The sequence below is a fragment of the Suricata suricatta genome, chromosome 12, assembly GCF_006229205.1.
Source record: "Suricata suricatta isolate VVHF042 chromosome 12, meerkat_22Aug2017_6uvM2_HiC, whole genome shotgun sequence".
NCBI lineage: Eukaryota > Metazoa > Chordata > Mammalia > Carnivora > Herpestidae > Suricata > Suricata suricatta.
In genome coordinates, this window is record NC_043711.1 from 58,486,350 (window position 1) to 58,511,341 (window position 24,992).

The following is a 24,992-nucleotide window of genomic DNA, read 5'->3' on the forward strand; positions in this document are numbered from 1 at the left end:
ATCCCCAAAGGCAAGGAAAATGAAAGCAAAACTGAACTCTTGGGACTTCATCAAGATAAGAAGCTTCTGCACTGCAAAGGAAACAATCAAGAAAACTAATAGGCAACAGACAGAATGGGAAAAGATAGTTGCAAATGACATATCGAATAAAGGGCTAGTATCCAAAATCTACAAGGAACTCACCAAACTCCACACCCAAAAAACAAATAACCCAGTGAAGAAATGGGCAGAAGACATAAACAGACACTTCTTCAAAGAGGACATCCAGATGGCCTACAGGCACATGACATGATGCTCAACATCACTCATCATCAGGGAAACACAAATCAAAACCACACTGAGATTCCACCTCATGCCAGACCGAGGGCTAAAATGAACAAATCAAGAGACTATAGATATTGGCGAGGGTGTGGAGAGACAGGCACCCTCCTACACTGTTGATGGCAATGTAAACTGGCCTTAGCCCAGTTTTATTTCCTCAGCTGCTCTGGAAAACAGTGTGGAGTTTCCTCAAAAAACTATCCATAGAACTCCCCTATGACCCAGCAATAGCACTGCTAGGGATTTACCGAAGGGATACAGATATGCTGATGCACAGGAGCACATGTACCCCAATGTTCATAGCAGCACTGTGAACAATAGCCAAAACATGGAAAGAGCCTAAATGTTCATCGCCTTGTAGTGGACCAAGAAGATGGGGTATATATATATACAATGGAGTATTACTTGGCAATGAGAAAGAATGAAATATGGCCATTTGTAAGAAAGTGGATGGACCTCGAGAGTGTCATGCTAAGCAAAATAAGTCAGGCAGAGAAGGACAGATACCATATGTTTGCACTCAGAGGTCTAACAGGAGAAGAGGAGAAACTTAATGGAGGACCAGGGCGAGGGGAAAAGGGAAAGAGAGTTGGTGAGAGAAAGGGATACAAAACTTGAGAGACTATTGAATACTGAAAAGGAACAGAGGTTTGAACGGGAGGGGGGATTGGGGTAAAGAGGTGGTGGTGATGGAGGAGGGCACTTGTGGGGAAGAGCACTGGGTGTTGTATGGAAACCAATTTGACAATAAACTATTAAAAATTTTTTAAAAAATAAAGGGGATGGATCTCTCTCCTTGTGCCCTGCAGTTTATAGATGGATGATAGGTTCCCTCTCCTTTCTGGGCCGAGGTTTTCCTCTTCATTCAAGACAGTCTATAAGCATTTTCAGCCTCTCTTCTCTTCCCCTTTTCTCTCTGCAGCTCTGAGGGTGCTCTCCTTGGCTCTGCACACTCTCTGCTGCTCTGCGCTGGGGGGTGGGGTGGCTCCCTCCCCTCTGAGCCTTCAGGCCTTAGCCCAGTTTTATTTCCTCAGTTCGCACTCACTCAGGTACATACGAGGCTGTCTTCTTTGTGGACTGTGTATCTTTCTCCCACTCTTGCAGATCAGAGTGCTGTGGGTTCAGTCCTTCTTAGTTTGATAGAGCTCTCTACTTCTCCACCATCTTGCCCCTCAAGATTTTTCTTGCTTCTTGAGGTAGGTCTGTATTGGTATATACTTCCCTCTTAGAACCACTTCTGCTGCATAACAAAGGTTTTGGACCAGTGTGTTTTTATCTTCATTTGTTTCCATATGTTTTTTTTATTTCTTCTTTGATATCCTGGTTGACCAATTCATTCTTTAGTAGCATGTTGTTTATTTTTATTTATTTAAAAAATTTTAAACATTTTCTTACTATTTATTTTTGAGAGAGAGAGATAGCATGAGCAGGGGAGGGTCAGACAGAGAGGGAGACACAAAATCCAAAGACAGACTCCAGGCTCTGAGCTAGCTGTCAGCACAGATTCTGACACAGGGATTGAACCCACGAAACATGCGATCATGACCTGAGCTTAATTGACTGAGCCACCCAGGTTCCCCAAGTAGCATGTTGTTTAATCTCCATGTATTTGTGGTCATTCCAGAAATTTTTGTGTTTGACCTCTAGTTTCATAGTGTTGATCAGAAAACATATATCATATAGTCTCAGTGTTTTTGTCCTTGTTAAGGCCTGTTTTGTGACTTAATATGTGATGTGTTCTGGAGAATGTCCCATATGCATTCAAAAAGAATGTATATTCTGCTGCTTTAGGATGAAATGTTCTAAATATATATGTTAAGTCCTTCTTGTCCAGTGTGTAATTCAAAACCATTGTTTTCTTGTTGGTTTTCTGTTTAGATGATCTGTCCATTGTTGTAAGTGGGGTGTTAATGTCCCCTATTATTATCATATTATTAATTAGTTCCTGTATTTTTGTTATTGTCATATATTTGGGTACTCCCAATATTGGGAGAATAAATATTTACAATTATTATATCTTCTTGTTAGATTATCCCCTTTATGATTATATAGTATCCTTGTTATAGTTTTTGCTTTAAAATCTATTTTGTTCAAAATAAGTATTGCTACTCTGGCTTTCTTTTGACATCATTTGCATGGTAAATGTTTCTCCATCTGCTCACTTACCATCTGCAGGTGTTTTTATATCTAAAATGGGTCTCTTGTAAGCAGCATATAGATGGGTCTTTTTTTAAAATCCATTTTGTCACTCTGTGTCTTTTTATTGGAGTGTTTAGTCCATTTAAATTCAGGTAATTTTTGATAGATATGTATTTATTGCCATTTTATTACTAGCTTTATCATTGTATCTAGAGATTTTCTCTGATTCTTTCTTATAATTGTCACTTTTGTCTCTGATTCTTTCTTATATTTGTCACTTCTTTTCCACTCAGAGAGTCCCCAAGGCTGGTTTAGTAGTCACAAACTTCTTTAGTTTTTCTCAGTCTGGGAAACTATCTTTCCTGCTCTGAGTGATAGCCTTGCTTGACAGAGTGTTTTTGGATACAGGTTTTTCCCATTAAGCATGTTAAGTATAGCATGGCCTGCTGAGTTTCTGAGGATGGATCTGTAGCTAGCTTCATGGATCTTCTAGGGCTTTTTTTTCTTGCTGCTTTTGGGATTTTTCTTTCTCACTATATTTTGCAAATTTAATTATAATACATCTTTGTGTTGGCCTGCTTTTATTGATTTTTATGGGTGTTCTCTGTACCTCCTGGATCTCAATGTCTGTTTCCTTCTCTAGATTAGGAAAGTTTTCAGCTATTATTTCTTCAAAAAAATTTTCTGTCCCCTTTTCTCTTTCCTCTTCTTCTGAGACTCCTATAATACAAATGTTAATGTTATTACATTTGATGTCGTCAGACTTATTTCCCTACATTTATTTCTATGCTTCATAATTTTTTCTTTCTTTTGTTCAGCTTCACTATTTTCCATTATTTTGTGTTCTAAATCACTGATTCATTCCTCTGCTTCTTCCAGTTTGCTGTTCATTGCATCAAGCCTATTTCTAATTTTGTGTATTGAGTTCTTCATCTCTGGTTGATTCTTTTTTAATTGTTATCTCTGTGTTAAGGGTCTCACTGATTTATTCTATTCTCTTCTCAAACCCAGTGAGTATCCTTGTGATTGTTGCTTTAAATTCTCCATCAGGCATATTACTTATATCTGTTCCACTTAGATATCTGGCCATGGACTTACCTTATTCTTGCATTTGGGATAAATTCCTCCATCATTGCATTTTGTCTGAGTCTCTGCCTTCTGAAAATTAGAGATTTTAAATAGAGAAACGTGTGGAACATACCAGTATTCCCCAACCCCAGTTGAATTCTGAACATATCTCCTGGTGTCAATGCAGGAGACACTGCCAGACCTTGTCTGAGGGGGGTCTGTGTTAGAGTCAGGTCTGGGGAAGAATGAGACCGACTCTCCAACCCTGTTAGGTTTCCACTCTTTCCTTTGTTAACATTTCCCCCTACAGCCTTCCTTGGGTCAGAGAAGGTCATCTGAGGTGGGAATGGCCCTAACTTCTCCTGGTGTCATATGAAGTCAAGCTCTTAGTCTGGTGACCAGTTTCAGGGAGACTTGAACTCCCCTTTTAAAAGATAGGTTATTGTTAAATAAGCCCCAAACACAGCCCTTAGGATGTTGCTTTTGACATTAAAGGGGCCATGGCTGTTTGAAAATGTTAAATGCTAAGTTTTCAAATATAAAGAAGACAAAATTTTTCTCTGAAGTAGCTCTTACCACTTATGTCAGGAAAAAGCCACTTGAGCCAGGGCAGTGGGTGGAGATGAGGTGCCATGGCATATACCTGGTTCTTTTGCTACCTGGGATTCTTCATTAATGTAGTGGATGGGAAACAGACGTATCAGCAGTGAGGCAGACCCAGGTATGGGCAGACCTGACCTGGAAGAAATCTTCAGCAAACCCCTGATGCATGGTTGCTTCTGCCCTTCAGGTTGATTTCAGTTTTAGGTCCAGATTGTAGGAGGATAAAACTAGAGACCACAGGTCTCCATGTCTTTCGGGCAGGCCTGGCACCTCAATCATTCATTCCTGAGTCCCCAGCAAGGATGTCACCCTTGCTGTTATCCCAATGTAGATGGACACTTCTGGGAGTCTGGGCACCACCTGAACTTGAATTCCACACCCCTTCCTTGCCAGGTTGTGAAGCGTCTTCCAAAAACTCGGTCTGGAAAAGTCATGCGGAGGCTCCTGAGGAAGATAATTACAGGAAGAGCTCAGGATCTGGGAGACACCACCACCCTGGAGGACCCCCATGTCATCACGGAAATATTGAATGCCTACCAGAAGTACAAAGACAAACAGACTGCTGCTCAGTGATGGGCTTTGGCCAAGACCCAGTGCCCAGATCCCTAACCATACTTCCAGAATGTAGCTCTCAGATTGGCTCATTTCTCACTGTCCCAGAAGCATTCCTCTCCCAGAGCGTAACCCACACCACCCAAATGTGAAGTCTGTGCTAAGCCCTGCTTTCTTTCTGCTGAGGACCCATGAAGAGATACTATCAGATATGCTTAACATTTGTTTCTCTTTTCCTGGATTTGGTTTCCTAGGATGAAAGGTCATTGTCATCTCCATTTCTGTGTCACCTCCAGACAGCACAGGAAGGTGAGGCATGCCTGGTCAGATGACGGAGAACTAGAAGCAATCATGTTTTTCTCCCAGATGTTTCTAGATACAAAAGGCAGAAATTTTATTTTTATATTTTATATTTTGGAAGAATAATGTGCAAATACACACATGTAGTGTGCAGATTTACTTATATACATTCTTTGTAACATTTAGAGTTATAATAATATCCTTTTGTGCCTTTGCTCATGGGGAAATGTGGAGAGGGTCAGAGGGTACCTTTTTAGTGTTGGCATACTGGGGAATCTGAATTTGAAATGTTTGTGCCTCTGTCTAAATATAGCTATCTTGAGAACTTTCAAGCTTGTAGTATCCTTTTTGGGTATACAGTTCTAGTCACCCTGGCTTATGTATAATGAAACCTAACTCCTAAAAGTGATAGTATGAATGTGCTCCAATTTTAGTTCTAGAACCACTCATATATTCTGTTTCTCAAAGCTGTGATGTGGAAAGATTCCCCTTTCCACCTCAAATGCCTCTTGGTAGAAGGTCAGCATGCTCCAAATATGCAGGGATGTCCAGGGAAGCCCTTGAAAACTCAGGTGACTTGTTAGAGCAGTAATTTGGCCAGAACTGGATTCTTGAAAACTGCCTGTCCCTTCATTCTGTGGTTGGTGTGGGAAGAACCACAGAAGTCCATGGATGAGACTTGGAACTCTGAATCAGGTCTCTCTTTTTTTGTAAGTATGCCTTAAGTCATCTGAGCATTAGCAAGATTACATAAACCTTTAGGTTTGCAGAAGTGTTTATTAGCCAAGCATGAGGGCCAATGGTGTGGAACACAGGTGAAGGCAGCCTGCTGAGCTAGGTCCTTGGGAACAGGGAAAGATTGTCCTTATCTTTACCCTACATTATATGTGCCTTGCAGCTGTGTAGGTGTTCAAGGGCTGTTTGGGGGTACTGAACATCTACTGTGGGTCATAGTTGTGTTGGCTTCTCTCTGATTAGGCAAGTATGCCTGTGACACCAACAGGTAGACACTGGCTGTAGCCCACAGATATACTGAGTGATTGTCTGTTCTCTGTTGCTAAGTAACAAGCAGTGCTTAGCAACAGAGAACCATGCACTTGGACCTGTTACAGGTGTGGTGGACTTGTCAGACTGCAGTTATGGTGCTATTTATGAAATGGCTTGGATACAAACTCGAACAGTGACCAGGGTAGTTCAAATAAAGTTTATTTTATTCATTCTCTTCCTTCTGTTGTGATGTTTTTGAGCAAATAATGATATTGTTGTTGCTGAATATAATCCCAAGGACAAAACTGAAAGGATCTATTCATTCAAAAGAGAACACTTAGAAATCCATTGGGGAGGAAATCCATCACAGGGAGGAAATATACACTAAGAGCTCACTTATTTTAGACTTTTATTTGGTAAACCTAGTTTGGTCTAGATTGCTGTGCTATCCAATACACTAGTTACAAATAGCTATTTAGGCATAAGTAAAAAATATATACAGAATAGAGTGGAAAAAAAGTTCAGTTCCTCAGTGACAGTAGCCACAGTTCACATGCTCAGAAGCCATGTGGCCAGTAGCTACCAGATTGGACAGCCTGGACTAGAACATTTTTACCATCACACAAGGTTCTGGTGGGCAGAGGAGGACAGGGAAGCAAAAAATGATTTCAGTGTCACAGACTGTCTCTGTGAAAAGCATAGGCTTTCCTGAGAAAGACATCCCATGATCCAGGTTTGTCCTTTCTCTAGATGTGGGTGGATGAGGTTTCTATGAACTGGGGTCATGGGAGATGGGATGTGAAAGGCCTTGATCCAATTGTCTCCTACAAAAGCTGGACCAAAGCAGGAACTGGGAATGGCTGTTCCCAGGGACAGTGCTTGTTCTTGTGCTCTGGAGGTCGGGGGCAGGGAGACTGGGGGGATTCCCAGGGGCCTCAGCTAGGCACTGAATGTATTGGGGAAAGACACATTTTTGCACCCCAGGATATGATGGGAAGTCAGGGCAGGATCACTCTCTTGTGGGAATAATCTATAGCCATAGATAGGATACAGAGATGAGATACATTGCGATTTGGGCTGTCCTGAGGCAGGGCCTGTCTGAGAACAGAATGGCACAGAAAAAACTGGGGCGCGGTGGGAGATGTGCAGAGACTGGTCAAGGACCATGTCTGCTCTGTAATAACTATAAACCCCAAAGGGAAATTCTATTCAGATTCAGAAAAAAAGCAGTATGTGTTATCTTTGAAGAATAATTCTCATTTAGAGTAGCTAAAACAAAACAAAAGTTCTGCTTCAAGGGGAAATTCAGCTTTTCAATATAATTAATTCCCAAAGAGAAAATGTCCCTATTAAGTCTAGAAATAGAAAAATCATGGCTAATGTTCATGACAACAGTTATTTAAAGATATGTCATGAGCTGATTCAGGCTCATGCTCATCCCAGGTTCACAGCAGTGAGTTCATAGAAAATAAAAGGGAGTGTGAATTTTCACCCAGTTTCCCAGGCCTGACTCAAGAGAGGAGATTCAGCTGTGGAATAACCTGAGCCATCAATCCCTTCAGAGATGACTTGCACCAACTGTCCTCACAATACCCAATGTCAGGAACACAGAAGCAATGCTTAAACTGCTGTGTGCTGTGTGCAAGGAGGCCCTGGGTAGCTCACTCCATCTCCTCCTCTCCTTATTTCACTTTGCAGAAGAGGTGGGGAAAGGGGCAGAGCTGGGATGTGATAGAGCTGGTCTGACTTCACCCTTGATGCCCAAGTTTAAACCAAAGGTGTGGCCCCTTCCTGCAAGAGCTTTGAAGAATATCAACGGCATTTCAGTTTTATTTTATTTTATTACTCCTTTAAGGCCCCTTACTGTTGACCTCTGAGTAGCTCTATCTTGGATAGGGGGAAGAAGTCTAAATCCAGGCAGAGAGGAAGCTTTCCTGGAAAGAGTACTTTTGGAGGGGTGGTGATGCCAATTTGAGTTTTAGTGACCTCTAATTGAAGTTATGTAATTTTCCCCTTCATCACTGTTTGGTAATTTTGCTGCATAACAGGATTAAACCAAGTAAATACATAATTTCTCCATCTGTGAATACCAGTGGTCTTTGGTTTTTGCAGTATTACTTTTTGGTTGACTTGTTTTTATTTATCCTGCTTGGGCTCTGTACGGCTTCTTGGTCCATCTTAATAGCTTGATGTCAATCTTAATCAGTTCTGGAAATATTTCAATCATTATCTGTTTAAATGTGGTTTTTGCCTATTTGGTCTCCATTTTTGAAGATCCTTAACTTCCCATATGTTGGAACTTCTCATGTTCTATTTTCTAGATCTCTTATTGCCTTAGTCTCTATGATCCTGAGGCAGAGCCTGCAAGTGGTTTGCTTAGGAATGTGATTCTAGGGAAAGATGTGAAGAATGAGGTTGTAAAACAGGGAAGGAGGGAAACCAATATAAACAGACTCATGTTGGGTCAGCCAGTGCTGGGAACCAAATGCTCCATTGCACATGACTCAGTAGGACTCTTACCAGTGTGTCTCTGAACCAACTGAGAACAAGCTGTCTGAAACGTGGCATGGCCTCCCAACTTTCTCCTCAGGAATGTGTAGGTACTCTCAGGGAAAAGTGATTCCCAGCAGTGGGCTCACCTCCCTGAGCCTCTGTCTTCCCTGGCCCAGTAATTTCTTACCATGCTCAGGCTCTCTGGTGTTGGTATGCAAGTGTTGTAAATGTTTTGCCCATCATCATTCCCATGGAGAGTGTGAATCTGTTACCAAAGTTCTTATCACATGAGGAGGAAGTCTTGCATAATGTCCCTAAAATGTGACAGATTCTGATTTCCAACATACATTTCACCCAAATGTTTCACATAAGTTAGTGAGGGCCTTTCCATATTATTCTGTACTTCTTTTCTCCCCTCTAGTGTCACATGACTATCTCCCCATTGGTAGACAGGGACCCATCTTCTTCTTTGTAATGGCTACACATAGCAAACCACTGAATTTGAGCACTTATTTAACCATCATGAATGGATATGTAAGGTGATTACAAGTTGTCTGCCTTAGAAACAAGACTGAAACGGAATCCACATACATCTTTGCACCCTGGAATCAAAAGATACACTTGGCTACAGCAATGGTATGAATGTTTGTGTCCCCTCAAATTCATATGTTGAAATCATCTCCAAGGTGATGGTGTCACAGGAAGTGGGGCCTTTGGTAGGTGGGTATAAGAGGTTATAAAAGGTGAATGCTGATGCATAGGAGCACATGTACCTCAATGTTCATAGCAGCAATGTCAACAATAGCCAAAACATGGAAGGAGCCTAAATGTCCATCACCTGATGAGTGGATCAGGAAGATGTGGTATATATTCACGATGGAGTACTACATGGCAATGAGAGGGAATGACATATGGCCCTTCGTAGGAAAGTGGATGGACCTTGAGGGTGTCATGCTGAGCGAAGTAAGCCAGGCAGAGAAGGACAGAAACCATATGTTTGCACTCATAGGTCTAACAGGAAAACATGAGAGACCTAATGGAGAGCCAGGGGGAGCGGAGGAGGGACAGAGAGTTGGGGAGAGAGAGGGATACAAAACTTGAGAGACTATTGAATGCTGAAAATGAACTGAGAGTTGAAGGGGAAAGGGGAGGAGGGAAAAGAGATGGTGGTGATGGTGGAGGGCACTTATGGGGAAGAGCACTGGGTGTTGTATGGAAAACAACTTGATAATAAAATATTGAAAAAAAAAGGTGATTATAAGAGCAGAGTCTTCATGAATGGGATTAGTGCTCTTCTGAAAATCCACAGAGAATTCCTTTGTTCCTTTCATCGTGTGGGGACACAGCGATGACAAGATGGCCACCTCTGAACCAGGAAGCAGGTGCTCGCCAGACACCAAATCTGTTGGTACCTTGATCTTGCACTTCCAGCCTCCAGAGCTGTGAGAAATACATTTCTGTTGTTTATAACCCCTCAGTTTATGGTGTTTTGTTATAGCAGCCTGAACAGACTCAGATAAATGCCAACCTACAAATTTGAGTGTTGTTTTTTTTTGTGTGTGTGGATATGGCCCATGAATATAAACTCTAGAGATAATCTTATGTGTCATGTGAATCTTATGTGGTATAGGTGAAAAATATGGCACAAATAGGACCATTGTAATATAAATTAAACCTGACACAAGGTTGTCTTCACCCTGAAGCTTAAAGAGCTGGGAATTACTCATAAGGCATGTTATCAACCAGTCAATAGCTGTAGAGATAGGTATTAGGCAGTGATAAAATGCAATATGATAATTTTCAAACCATGACTTTTCTAGTCATTCGCTTTTTTCTGGAACATTTTCCCTAGAGGGTTGTAGTTCCTACTTGATATAACCTTTAAGATTTGTCTTTGTATGGAACTTTGATTCAGAAATAACCTTTATGATTTGGTCATGTGAAAATATTTTGTATAACTCTCATACTAAAGGCACAAGAAAGACATTTTATGAAATTCTCTTCCATTAAATGTTTTGGAAGCAGCTTTCTAAACTGTTGGGTTGGATGGACATTTTTGCTTTCTTGAGTTCAAGTAATTAAGACAATTGATAAAAATAAATTCACTTTTCTCTCAAAAGTGGATCTAAGCTACCTGCATGCTGACTGCTATTCCAGTTGTGGATTCTTGGGTCCAGAGGGCTTTCAAAGTCCAGGTCCCCACTTGGGTCTGTGTTCATGAGGTGCTCCTGGCTGCAAAGCATGTGGTGGTTTCCAGGCAACGTTCCCAGGGACTAGTGCCAGGCTCACCTGGATGCTTAATAACAACACAGATCCCTATCTCAGAATTGTTAAGCCTGAATCTCAGGAGGCTGGGGTTGGGGAATCTGGACTTTTCACAATTCTGCATAGTCAGCCAGGCCCTAGTGACCAGCTTTCCGAGAGCACTGAATAATCCCAGTACTAAAAGTATTTCTGTTTCCATTTAAGAAAGTAACCTGGATAAAGAGAGCTTTCAAACTAGGCAATAGCTTTTTTTTTTTTTTAATGTTTGCTTGTTTGTTTATTGAAAGAGAGGGAGAGAGTGGGAGGGGGTGCAGAGAGAAAGAATCCCAAGTACGCTCTGCCTAGTCAGCATGGAGCCCAACGTGGGGCTCAATCTCATGAACTGTGATGAAGCAGGCTCTATGACCTGAGCCGAAATCAAGAGTCATATGCTTAACTGACTGAGCCACCCAGGTACCCTTAGGCAATAGTTTTTTTTTTTTTTTGGATGAAACATAACATATAGAAAGGTGTACAAAACATGAATGTATAGCTTACCAAACTGACATAAAAGAAAACCCAGGTAACTCCCACTGGGGTCATGATAGAACACATTGCCAGTATGTCAGAGCCATCCCCCTCCCATTCCTGACCACAGTCTGTGTTCCTGCCAATAAGTCACAGCCCCTCAGGGTCCCAGCCCAGAAGAGGGATGTTTCATTAGGGCCTTGCCAAATCCCTGAAGCCCCTCTCACCCCAGAGCTGCCTCTCAGATGTTCCTGCAGGCAGGCAGTCCTTCAGGATCCCAATGCAAATTGGTAATAGGGTTGATTCGTTTTGCCTCCTAATCTTAGGGACACTGGATTCAAACCTTTGTCCCCTCTACCCTCTAAACTGGAATACTGTATATATTTATCTATTTCTTATTTCCTCTCTAAGCAGTGATGCTCAATTTGGCTTTTAAAAGTACCTGGGGAGCTTTCAAAACTCCCAATGCACAAGCTACACCCCAGACCAATTTAATCATAACTTCTGGGGTGGGACACAAGCATTGGCATTTTTTTTTAATTTTTAATTTTAGAGAGTGAGTGCAAGTGTGGGAGAGGGGCAGAGGGAGATAGATACACATACACCGAAAGAGAGAGAGAGAGAGAGAGAGAGAGAGAGAGAGAGAGAGAGAATCCTAAGCAGGTTCCATGTTCAGCAGGGAGTCCAAGGTAGGCCTCAATCCCATGACCCTGGGATCATGACCTAAGCTGAAATCAAGAGCTGGATGCTCAACCAATGAAGGCATCAGCATATTTTAAAGCTTTCCAGATGGTTCTAATATGCAACCAATGTTGAAGAACCACTGTCTCAAAGTTCAGAACTCTGGGGCAACATAATTCACCAGGGACCTGCTGGGGCATTTGCCACTGCTGCCTAGAATCAGCTTTATTTTTAGTTTCATGAGATGCCTTTGGGTCCAGCTGTTGATGCTGTGAAGGCCACCACTCTGATTATGGTGTCTGACCACTAGGATAGTCCTCATGGAACAGGTGATTTAAGGGGAAGTAGCTAGGAGGACAGCACTGTGGGGCAGGAAGGTAAGGAAGAAGAGCTCAACTGCTTAGTGTTGTCTCTGGTGTGTAGCCTGGACTAAGAGTAGAATGAGAAGATGTCCTTGACAAAGTGTAACTACTTAATATCAGTGTATGAGTTCAAGAGACCTTTTCCTCAGTGAATGGCTTGTATTCAGGGCTCACTTCCCTGCAAAGACTTTAGGAGTTCAGTGGCACTTATGGGAATAAGAGCAAATGTGTTCACAGCCTGTGTCTGCAGCCACACACTGATAAACAATGCAAATAACACCCAAACACCAAGACTGGTCTTCCCACTCACAGTCAGCTGGTGGACATTATTCACAGCTTAGTGTCAATTGCTTTCATCTAACCATCCCACACAAACAGCAACCAACCACATCCTGCCTTTTCAACCCACTGTGCAGTGTATGTGCATCTACAGTCTGCTTCCTCTTTTGAAGTTAAGCTCCCTGAGGGCAGGATCCACCTCCAAATTACCAGTGCCTAGAGTAGTGCCTAACACATGACATGGCAAGGGCTCGGTATCTGTTGAATGAATGTAAGTCACACTTGGCCTAGTTGGTAGCTGGTATGTAACAAGAATGGCTCTTTGGCTTGCACAGTGAAGAATGACACTCTGGAATTCTCCGGTGGAACTAAGGAAAGAACCCACTGTGAAAGAATGGCACAGGCCTGTGAAGAACACAGCCCTTGTTTTGACCAAACTCTGTGGCTGCCTATGGGACCAAGAAAACCCTCCTGCCTGCTGCTTTGGTTTACAAGTATTGGAGATGGGAATCATTTTGTTCCCACTTCCCTAGCTCTCTGTAGGGAAAAGAGTAGGAAGGAAAAAAAGATGTCTCCATTTCTACACTCTTTTGTTCAATAGCTGGGATTCCTCTTCTTATTATCTTAAGGATATGGGGAGACTGGGGGACACCTCAGACTTGTTCCCAGCCAGCCATGCCAGAAGCAAGCTGTGACCCTCCAAGCGCATCACAATGGCCTTTGCTAAACGTGAAGCTGAATTCCTGCCTGTACCAGCCATTATTCCAAATAACACAGAAAGAGCTGGTTAGTGCCTCTGGCACCTGCACCATAGGGTGTCGGGAGCTGCCAGAAGAGCTGCCAGAGGAAAAGACACGTGCCTTGACCTGCAAGATCAGCCACCTGCACAGCTGAGCTGCATTATCACTCTCAGCACAGCAAGAGCTGCATTATCACCTTCAGCTGAGGCCTTCTTGTTTACCTCCCAAGCCTGCCTTGTTAGCCTCTCTGGGCGGAGTGCTGACACTGCAGTCCTCGCCCTTGTTTCCTAGCAACTAACTCACATCAATTGCCTGCCTTCTACCCTTTATAAGAAGTGAGTGATCTCTCAATAAAGCCGCAGAGACGCTGCCTGGCCTCCACTCTCTGTGCTCCTTCCTGCCCTATTCCCACTCCCTCCCTCAGGAACCTACAACCCGATTTACCTCTGGGTGGGAACAGACAATAGGGTACCAACTATGGCCAAGGAGGTGACAAGCCAGAGGGCAAAAGTCCAACTATAAATAAACTGAGAAAGAGAAAAGGGAAGAAAGCTGTGACTGGCTGTCCTAGGACATTATTAACAAACTGCTAAGTACCAAGGAGTTTAGAAAATTTGTTGGAATGGAATAGTTGGCCTGCCAACTTCTCTTGCAAACAGGGTGGAATTTTCTTAGTAAGAGCCACCATCTAGGTAACACTGTCTAGTCTCGTTACTCTTGCAGACCCAAACTTCTGCTGAGCAGCCTTTTGGATGCACAGACATATTTTGGGCTTATTTCTTTCCCAAAGAAGGATGTCATCTCAGCCAACCATACATTTCTTTATTCTTGAGAGTCAAGGAAACGCAACTCTATTTTATTTTAATATTTTTAAACTTTATTATTTATTTTGAGAGAACAAGCATGAGTGGGGAAGGGGCTCAGAGAGTCCCCAAGCAGGCACATGTGGAGCCTGACGCAGGTTGTGAGATCATGACTTGAGCTGAAACCAAGAGGTGTACGCTTAACCTACTGAGCCACCCAGGAGCCCAGAAACATTTAATGCTTACAAGTATGCATATGTTTGCTCAAAAAGGCAGAGTAGAAATTGTCTAAAGAGAAATAATTAGTTGCTTTCAAGAAATGGTTTCTGGGTGTAATGAAACATGTGATTAACGGGTGACCTGTGCCAAATAGGAAATGTCAGTGCTAAGGTTCCCAAAGAAAAATGGGGCAGATGAGCTCACTTGTCAACAGAGATAATAATAATGAATATCCATGTCCATACAGATACTGGTGAATGCCTTTCCTATCAAGTCTGGGTCGACCTTAAGAATCTTCCTCATTAGGGTAATTAAAGGACTTTTCTTCAGTCAACTTACATATAATCCTCACCTCTCCCTCCTCTCCCCCTACCTGCTTCTCATTGGAACAGACATCATTCAATGTGCCTTCCTATCCTGCTTACGTGTATGCCACCTAGTTCCCTCTCTCCCTCCTCCTGAACGTTCAGTGGAACACAGGGTTTTGTCCTCTAACACAGTGCCAGGCCTGGGTATCTCAACAAAGTTGGAAACACTGGAGTCTCAATCCAGGAATCTGGACTTGAGACAAAGATACTGTAGTAGTTAATTGGTGGGATACCTGAAATGGAAAGTCATGGAGAGCTGTGCTTGAGGCAATAGTTTTCTGCCATGGACATGTCCATGTAGAGAATGTTGGCGTATCAGATGGGAAGCATTCAGGTGCAAGCACAAACTGCTGAGATGCATGAGAGGTTGTTTTGCTTGTGTAACCTGGAAGCCAAGGCATGGATGGTTGCTGGCAGAGGTGAGCAGCCTAGGTTTTCTGTTCTCAGTGTGTTGTCTTTTAATCCTCAAGGTGTTTACCCATGGTCACAAGACACTACTGCCACTCCAAGCATAACTCTGGGGTTCAGAGCAGAAGAAAGGGCAAGGTCTATCTTTCCCTTTTATTGGAAAAGCAAAAACTTTTTCTAGAGGTTAAAAGAAACCCTAGATTTCTGCTTTTATCTCAAAGCCAGAATCCAGCCTAGGACCACCTTCGCTTTAAGAGCTAGAAAAGTGACAGTGTATCCAGCTCTAGTAGAGGGCAGCCAAAAAAGAAGGGGCAGCCAAATAACAGGGCTTGCCACAGAATCATGCAGGGATGAAGAGACAAAATGTGGTGAGGCCCCAGGGAGGATGAGAGGAACATTTTCCTGTTTTTCCAGGTCCTTGTTCCAGTCCCTGTGAGGCCTGGCTATACTTTCTGTGATGGAGCTCTGTGTGATATCGCCATATCCTTCCAATAAATCCCTCCTCATCTTAAGTGGGCTTTTGTGGATGTTTGTGTGTGGCCCTGGATGATCTCTAAGATGCTTTTTCTATAGTGAACATGTTATTCTACATTCTCTAACTTTACACTTCACACTCTCCCATCTGAGCTGACACCAGAGCTTCCTATCACAACACAAGTTAGCTTGAGGCCCTGTTTGGGGCAGGCCACTCCTTCTGCTCCCCTGGATCTGGGGCAGGGAGAATGGCTCCATCTATTGCTGCTCTTCTGCACCCCTCTGAAATGGTTCATCTTCCTTGATTATTCATAACCTTGAAGTCTGCCCTGACTGTCATCCCCTTGTTGACCAATCCGTGGTGACTCCATACTTCCCTTTTGACCTGTTTCTTATCCTCTCCCATCCCCTCAACCTGCCCCTTATAATTTTATTTATCCAAGTTCTGGTTCACAGGTCACCTTCTCCATGAAAGCTTCTCTGGGCACTGCTACCTGATGGGACTTGTTCCTTATGGCTCCCAAGGCATGTGCAGTTCTTCCAGAACATTCTTTTATATCGGTTACTAGGCTTATCTCCCTTCTGAGATTATGACATGTCTGCATGATGGCTCACCTTATTTCACCTTTATTCTGTCACAGTACTTAGCTGCATGCTGGAAGGCTTTAGGAAGATATCTGTGAAAGAAATGGAAACAGTATGGGACTGGGAAAAAGCACTGGACTGGAATAAGGAGTTTTTCTAATTTAAGCTGTGAGGTATACTATTGGCTGCTTGCCCAGCGTCACTGCCTTTCCTTCCAAGCTGGCAGAACCCTGATTTATTGAAATAAATTGACCTCCATGTGGGCCAAAGTTTCAGCGGAAGTGGGCCTCATCCCCAGTCTTAGGGTGCAAGGAGGGTGGATTCTGGTTGGTCTAACCCAGTGGTTCTGAACCAGGGGCTATTTTGTCTTCCAGGGGACACTTGGCAATGTCTGGAGACATTAATAATTAACATGGCTAGGTGGGATGCTATTGGCATCTGGTGGGGGCGGCCAGGGATGCTGCTAAACATCCTGCAATGCACAGGAGAGCTTCTCCCTGCCACCCCCAGCAAAGAATTATCTGGCCAAAATTTCAGTGGTACTGAGGTTGAGAAACCTGGTCCAACCAATTATAGTGGTCCCGTCTCCCTGCTGGTGGCTGGGTAGCAGCTAGGCTGGAGCCTGGAGGGGGTGGGGGAGGACTGAAACCACAAATAGCAACATGGACCTCACCATAACTTGCAAACAGAAAAATGGTGCTAAACTGTGCCGCCCAGCACAAATAATCTAAGCTCAGACCATTTTACTAATTTAGCACATTCAGAACATTTGCTCCAAGATAAGACAAGCTGATAACGCCACACGGACTCATGTGTTCCAGATAAGACCACTGACTCCTCCAGTGACCCTACTTTACAAATTCTGACCCATCCTTGCCAAGATCATCTGTTGCTAACACCAGCCCTAACCCCCCACCCCCGAGGACTCCCTCTAACCCATAACTCCCCCATTTTTAAGAAGACTCACCGGTCCTCTAGTGAATTCCTTTGCTTTAGCAAGTTCAATAAACCTAACTTCTTATTCTCATCATCATTATTATTACTTTCTTTTACAGGTATGTTCCTGGCTGCTTTTGGTTGGTGGGCTTTACCCCTGGGCATGAAATACATATAATTCTAATGCATTGAGCTAAGTCCTATAATTGGGACATGTTCGAAGTGTCTTAGACATAAAGATGTTCTGCTTTAAAAATCAGGAGAAGGGTTTTCAGCATAGAATTAGAAAGAGCAAGCAATGCTGAGTGTCTGAAACACAGCAATCAGAACAGGAGGGATAGTCCAGACAAGCAGGAAGGGGCCAGTTGTGCAGTGCTGTTTAAATTATCCTTGATACAACAGCTATACTGGTTGTATTGGAGAGGAAATGAAATAAAATATTGCCAAGGCCTTAACTATATCCCTGCCAGTCCTGAAATCCCTGCAGAACTGGATTTATGTAAAAACTCTTCATTTCCCTCATGCTGGCTCTTGGTCTCTTACTAAACAGTCATGTGGGGTTCTAGTGCCATCTAACACTAAGGAGGATAATGGCATGTTTGGTCAAGGAAAACTTCAAGTGCAATAAGGAAATTCTTTTTTTTTTGTTTGTTTGTTTATTTATTTTGGGAGAATGCAAGAGCACATGAGGGGAGGTGGGGCAGAGAGAGAGAGAGGGAGAGAGAATATCAAGCTGGCTCCCTGCTGTCAGCAAGAGCCAGACATGGGGGTTGAACCTACAAACCCATGAGATCATGGCCTGAGCTGAAATTAAGTCAGACGCTTAACGGAGCCACCCAGGCACTCTGGAAATTCTTAATACTTCATCCTGAATATGCCTTTTCTAGAGATGCTGCACAGTAAAAGGATTTGGTTTCCTCTGCTTGGAAATTCTGTTTTTCCCCAAATCCTAGTCCTTTCTCAGCTCTTTCACGTGTCAAATGGCCTCACAAGATCGTTATTCCCCTCTAATTCAATTATTACAGTTCACATTTTACGTTTATCTTTACCATGACCTGATTAAAGCCATCTCTCATTAGTTTACTTTCATTAAGTGAGAGGACTTGTCTGTCGTTTGCTCCATCACCTCCCAGCACCTAGAAATATACCTAGCTGACTAAAATACTAATGAACGAAATGATGATTGCTTCCTGCTTTCTTAAGCCTTATTTGTTGCAATTAATGATAGTTCTATTTATATCCCACTTTTACTCCTAACGGTAACTCTTTCACAAACTTTATCAAATGTTGTTAACAAAACGACTTAATAATGTCCCCGATCCAGAGGGCAGCATGTTTGTCCCAAAATTTCCCATCAACTGGATGTTTGTAAAACGTTATAAAAATTTCGGGTGGGTGTTACTTGCACTCACGTGCCTCCCAAAATACGAACTCGGTATTTTTTTTTAACCCGCCTTATATGACCCAGGGTCTTTGTCACTTCACAAGCAGCGCCAACCTCTACTGATCAAAAGGCCAAAACCTTAGTCCAGTACCGCCGAAGTGCACGATTACGAGCATAACGTATACTGCCTTCCCAGGGCCAGCAAATGAAAACACAGGAAGCGCAGGCGCTGGGCTGGGTGACCCCGGGGTTAGGTTAAGCGCGCGTGCCGATGCCTCTAAGGCTTCCGCACTGGGTCCGTAGCTGCTTCTGAGCCCTTCACCCCGAGCCATGAACGTGGCACCAAATCTGCCATCTCGTCCCTGCAGAGAGGAACCTCTGAACTACGCCCCCAAGGCCCCCAGCACGCTGGCTGTCGGAAGGGGATGGTGGTAGTAACGTCACTTCCGCGCGCTGCCGGGCGAGGGGCGGGGCCAAGGGCAGTGCGGCGGGATTGGGCGAGCGCTGAGCTCGCGCTGCGCTCTTTTAGGTTGTGGCGGGGGTGCGAACCGAGGCACTCGCGCCATGAGCGAGGCGGACGGGCTTCGGCAGCGCCGGCCGCTGCGGCCGCAGGTCGTCACGGAAGATGGCCAGGCCCTCGAGGCCAAGGACGGCAGGTAAGCCAGGACCCCGGACGTGGGCCGAGAATGACTGGGTCGACCCTCCTACCAACAGGACTGCAGTAACAGCAGTTGGGTAAATGTGTTGCCAGGCGGGGTGCAGGTGCCATTCCAGTTCATTCCCTTGGCTAAATTTGTTTTACTGGGGAGGAAACAGGCTCCAGCCAAGGGGATGCACCTGCCGAGTTCTTGAGGCTTTGGTGTATTCTGCCCTCAATCTCAGCAGTGTTTCTTGGCTCTCGGGGTCCCAAGACTGCCTTGCTTCGCATCTGCCCCTTTCTGCTCTTCACTCCCGCTCCAAGTTCTTGAGCAGTTGCTTCCTCGCCTTTCCCTCACGACCTCCCCACCCCCCTTTCACCCGTCCTACTCTTCTTGCTGGCTTACCTGATCCCCGGGGGAGAGTCCCCTGGCCAGGGTCCAAGGTCTTCCCTGTTCCTGGCTCTTACTGTTCGGAAGGAAAGTTTGAAATGTTCAGGTTGCGCCTCGTGTTCCAGCCTAGAGCTGGCCTCGGCACCTGCCCACCTCTCGCTGCTTGACAAATCTTTACCGTGGTTTTCAGGGAAAAATAGAGAACAGAAGTGACATTTAATGTTAAGCAAATTTTGTGAGAATTCCAGCTTGCAGATTTTTCCTGATAGGGACGGAGAAGCATAGGAGACTAGTTGATGCCCACCTAATAAATCTCAGATTTTTGGCCTTTGCTTCTCCCAATCTTCTAGAATTTAAGCACACTAGGTTTTGCTAGTGAAAAGCTGAAGCATGACCCTTAAACATCTATTCACATACATACTACGTAAACTTCTCTTTTTAATTTTGTTTCCTGAGTCTCATAACTTTGAATTTTTAGGGAAAACAAAGAGGCTCCATGTAGACCAAACTCAGAGTTGTGGAATTGATTGACTTCTAAGTTGATAGACACATTTAGTGGAAATATGAGTATGCCAAGGGATGTGGTGCATAATAAATGAAGGCCAGCTTTTATGGGGACAGACTGAATTTATTCACTGATGATAATAAGAGGACCATATTTGAAGGAGAGCTGGAGCAGAGACGAGTGTTTTGACTCAAAAAGCAGATTGCAGGGAAGAGATTTTGGTAATTTTTGACTCCTGGTGCCTGTGAAAAGGTCAGGAGTATGCTGAATAAACTCAGAGGCTTCCAAGGACACAGGACTTTCAGTGCTAACCCTGCCAAGCCAGGCCAAGTTGCTCACCCTACTGATTGTGGATATTGTGAAGTCATGGTCTGCTGATGACAGAGGAGCTTTTTAGAGTGGACATGCAAGGACTGGCAGTGCTTTTCTCCAGAAACCATGAAAATGAGACTTGCTTCATACACTTCTACATGAGAAATGAAAGAGCAGCTTGCCCTGAGTTTGCTTTGAGGTGCAGTGTGTTGAAAACCAGAGCATATAACACCTGCAGGCACTTGAGGGATGGGCCCATTTTAGCTGGGCTCCTATGACATTCCTGGCTGCAGGGCAGTGGGGCAGAGTTAATTAAATTGTTTTTCAGTTTCCTCTGTGGGATTTCTGACTTAGTGGCAGGATAAATTGGATGTTCCAGAATCATCATCTGCTGTTGACCTTTTCCACTGTGCCTTTTACAAAAACTGTTTTTATTTAAGACATTTTCTTGACTTCCCTGTCCATGAACATTGTTCTTATTTTCCTGTGTTTCCTTCTTTCTCTTATGTATTTGATCTCATTTTCATATATCTGTAATGATCTCTTTTTTCAAAATGTGTTCTCACCTTTCTTACATTTATTATTGCATATTTTAGATTTATAGTTGTTTTTCTTATTTTTCTCATGTGATTCTCTATTTTTCTTTGTGTGTGTGTGTGTGTGTGTGTGTGATCATTTCTACTACATTGTCTCCTTGTTTTACCATAAAAATTTAGGGTTCACCATACGACAGGGAAGCATCGTGTATAGTGGGTGAAGTGAAAGAAACTGAAGGAAATAGAAATCTGACAACTATAGAATAAACTTCAGATGTGCTAAACCGGGAAAAAGAAAACCTTGAATAATATGTTATTCAAATAACAGAAGTAGGACACTAGATTTTAGTGGAAGGGATACCTTAGCTAGTCTCTGATTCTTGACATGAAATGTGACGTTAGCTCTGATGCTAAGTTCATTGAGATCTATGTGAGTGAAGTGATTTATATAATGTTAGAGTAATGGAGTCAAAAGAGAAAGTAAAATTAATGAACAAGGATAGCATTGACAGCTGGACAGTGATTTAGAAGTATATTTAAAAATTTTTTTTAATGTTTTTTATTTATTTTTGAGAGACGGAGAGAGACAGCACGAGCAGGGGAGGGTCAAAGAGAGAGGGGGACACAGAATCCAAAGCAGGCTCCAGGCTCTGAGCTGGCTGTCAGCACAGAGCCCAACTCAGGGCTCGAACCCACAAGCAGGGAGATCATGACCTAAGCCGAAGCCGGAAGCCAGACACTTAACTGACTGAGCCACCCAGGCACCCCAAGAAGCATATTTTTAAAATTATGCTTTGGAAATAAGACTTTATACCAAGGCTCTTGAATTTCTGTATTTAAACTATAATGGGGAATGTGGTCATTAAATCCTTTTATTTAGTGTGGAATATAGATAAGCCAAGCACTTTAACAATACTCAAGCAAGCTTATATTTGGCATTAGTTTCTCCATATGCTTTAGAAACTCTGTCAGAATGATTATAACACTGAAACTATTCCTTCTCTTTTGGAACATAGTTCAGTCTGGAAAAGAGAATAGCTATTTAATGCCTTTATGTAACTGTTAAGGACTGAAGAGTGAATATATTGAAACTTTAACAACTGCTTTTTCAATAAACTTCTAAAGGATTTTAGGCTAATCAAAAATCTTTACTACATTCATTTTCCTTTTTAAGACTGAGGAATAAGGGAGGCAAGGTGGAGAGACATATGTGGCCATCATAAAGTCATGGGACATGAGTCAGGAATCTGATTTCTTCTCAGCCCTTCACCCTGAGTGTGTGTTTCAAATGGCTCTTTAAAATTGTTTCTTATTTTCAATGCTAAAATGAAGACATCTATGGCCCAGGAGCCCCAGTTTAAAGTAATGTGTGACACCAACAAATTCAAGGTGCAGTCAGTTAAAAGACTAGGCTGGCTGCTGTTTGACTTTCTCAGATTCCATGAGTCACCTTGACACCTGGGCCTTTGTCCCCCACAGATTTGTGGCTAATAGGTTTTCCACGAAATCAAGAGGTTGTTTTTGATGTCATGGAGTCTTCTGTCCATGAATGATGCTTTGCCCTGATGATGGAGAACACCTTTCATGGTTGCCTGGTGAAATTATAGAGGATTTTACAGATCGTGGCTGAACTAACAGTAATTGCCAAATCCTGTTTGCAATCCATGATTGCTCTGACCCTTAGAAATGTCAAAAATTTCAGGGCACAGATGTCTTCAAGGAGGTGAGCATCACTCTGGGCTTTTCCAAGGGATTGGGGCAAATTGATTTCCCAAACTGCACCTGGAACTGAAGTTGCCAGCCTTCCTGGATGTGTCAATACAGATTGGGAAAGAGAGTGTTGCGAGAACGTGCAGCACTCTGTCAGTGAACAGGATAGGGATAAATGGAGTGTCCTTTATTTAAGCTAACATAAGGCAGATGTGCAGAGGCAGGGGGAAGATATGGAGGAAAGGCAGGATTATAGGTGAATTTGAGTTTGCAGGAATGAATCTTGGGCTAAAATAAATGTGGTGCCCAGAGTATAAGTACAGAAGCCCCATTGCCACACAGTTACAGACTCAGATGCTGCCACGGGAGCAGCATTCCTGCTATCTATCATTTAGGGAGTGCTATTTTTTTTTTAATTTCTTATATTAGAGTGAGTGGAGAGAGGGACAGAAGGAGATAGCGAGAAAATCTTAAGCAGGCTCTATACTGAATGTGGAGCCCAATGCAGGGCTAAATCCCATGACCCTGGGACCTGAGCCAAAATCAAGAGTCAGATGCTTAACTGACTGAGCCACCCAGACACCCCAGTGTTTCAGGACCTGGTCTTAGCACTGCACATATATTGGTCACTTTGTTTGTGGTAGGGACTGTAGCAAGTATGGAGCTGGGAGAATAGAAGAGTGTGTGTCTGAAGAATGGAAAGCCCTGTGCATCTGCTATGCAGCCTTAGGTTGCATAGATCTCTGCTTTTTCCCAGAGAAGCTGAAAACCCATATTTTTATGTAAAATCTTATTATTTTTCAGTTATGGCAGTTAAAGCCATTTTGTAGAACGATGGTTATGGCTTAAACTAGAGCTTTGCTTTGAGTTCTGGTACCACTTTTTTTTTTTTGAGAGAGCGAGCGAGCGAGAGCGAGTGAGGAAGTGAGAGATATGAGAGCAAGAGAAAGCACATGCACATGAGAGCCAGAGCCTGTGGGGCATGTGGGGGAGAAGGAGAGGGAGAGAGAATCTTAAGCCAGCCTCATGCCCAGCGCAGATGGGCACCACATTTAATGGGGAATTTCAACAAACTCTGAAAAACCAGGAAAGTTCTGCAAGCCCTACCATCTCAGGAACTTCTGCAGGACCAGGGATGCTTTACTCAAGGAAGGTGGTGTGATTGCAGGCATCTGGGACAGGGTTTGCTACCCCTGAGGGCACACAGCTGGGCCCAGGCAGTGCCAGCAGAGGGGAAGTTTGTTTCTCAGAACATATTGTGAGAGGTGACCCGACCAGCCAATGTCCCCCAAGTAAAAGAAGTAGGGAAATGCTCTGTGTTGTAGCCTTCATGGACATCCATCCTGCATGCTGGCAGGCTCTTTCTTGACCTTCAGGGTGCAGTGGGATCTGCCGGGCTGTGTTCCAGCAGCTTCCCCTTAGTGCCTGCCTTGGACATTCTGTCTCTGAGTTTCAGAGTTTGGGAATGGGGCCTTAAAGTTAAATAGCCTCTTAAAGCATGTATTCTTTACTCATGCCAAGTGCTCATTGAGTCTTACTGTGTTACCTCTGCCTACATTGCTCTGCCTTAGGTATTTGGTTTCCCCCCCCAGCTTCACTGAAGTCTCTGTTCCAAAGTCATCTGCTTGGCCTCTGTGTGTGGCCAACCTTGGCCCCTCTACCCGATCCTGCTGTATTTTTCATTGTATTTGTCACTGTTTGGCATATGCTTATTTACTAGAATAAACAGAGGGCAGGAAACTATTTATTGCTATCCTCTCAGGCCCTGGGATAGTACCTGGCACATGGATATAGTTGGTTATTAAATGCTCATGTGTGGGGCGCCTGGGTGGTTCAGTTGGTTAAGCTTCCGACTTCAGCTTCAGGTCATGATCTCGCTGTTTGTGGGTTCAAGCCCCACATCGGGCTCTGTTCTGACAGCTTGGAGCCAGGAGGCTGCTTCAGATTCTGGGTCTCCCTCTCTCTCTGTGCCTCCCCCTCTCATGCTCTGTCTCTGTCCCTCAAAATTAAACAAATATTAAAATGTTTAATTTTTTAATTATTATTATTATTTTTTAAATGTTTTATTTATTTTTGATACAGAGAGAGACAGAGCATGAGAGGGGGAGGGGCAGAGAGAGAGAAGGAGACACAGAATCTGAAGCAGGCTCCAGGCTCTGAGCTAGCTGTCAGCACAGAGCCCGATGCGGGGCTCGAACCCATGAATGTGAGATCTGACCTAGGCAGAAGCCAGAGGCTTAACCGACTGAGCCACCCAGGCGCCCCTAAAATGTTTTTTTTTAAAATGCTCGTGTACTGGGTGTTGTATGGAAAACAATTTGACAATAAAATATTATGGAAAAAAAAACAGTAAATAAAAATAAATAAATAAATAAATAAATGCTCGTGTGTGAAGGAATGTTAAATGAGCTCTCTGATATACTAGCC

At 43.4% G+C, this 24,992-nt stretch overlaps 2 protein-coding genes across 3 annotated transcripts in view; both read left to right on the forward strand.

The window, feature by feature from the left end:
* ACSS1 (acyl-CoA synthetase short chain family member 1) overlaps positions 1-9,905 on the forward strand; it is an 81,122-nt gene extending 71,217 nt beyond the window's left edge. Inside the window, exon 14 of one of the 2 annotated variants that reach the window (XM_029916486.1) lies at positions 9,773-9,905. In XM_029916486.1, the coding sequence (XP_029772346.1) occupies positions 9,773-9,880 (108 nt within the window). In that variant the 3' untranslated portion in view covers positions 9,881-9,905. Of the gene's footprint in view, positions 1-4,524; positions 6,206-9,772 lie in introns of those variants that run through there. The other variant, XM_029916485.1, reaches the window with a different exon arrangement.
* Positions 9,906-19,000: 9,095 nt separating this feature from the next.
* Positions 19,001-24,992, forward strand: part of APMAP (adipocyte plasma membrane associated protein) — a 43,020-nt gene continuing 37,028 nt past the window's right edge. The window contains exon 1 of the mRNA XM_029918192.1: positions 19,001-19,130. Coding sequence (XP_029774052.1) covers positions 19,039-19,130 — 92 coding nt within the window. The 5' untranslated portion in view covers positions 19,001-19,038. The remainder of the gene's footprint in view (positions 19,131-24,992) is intronic.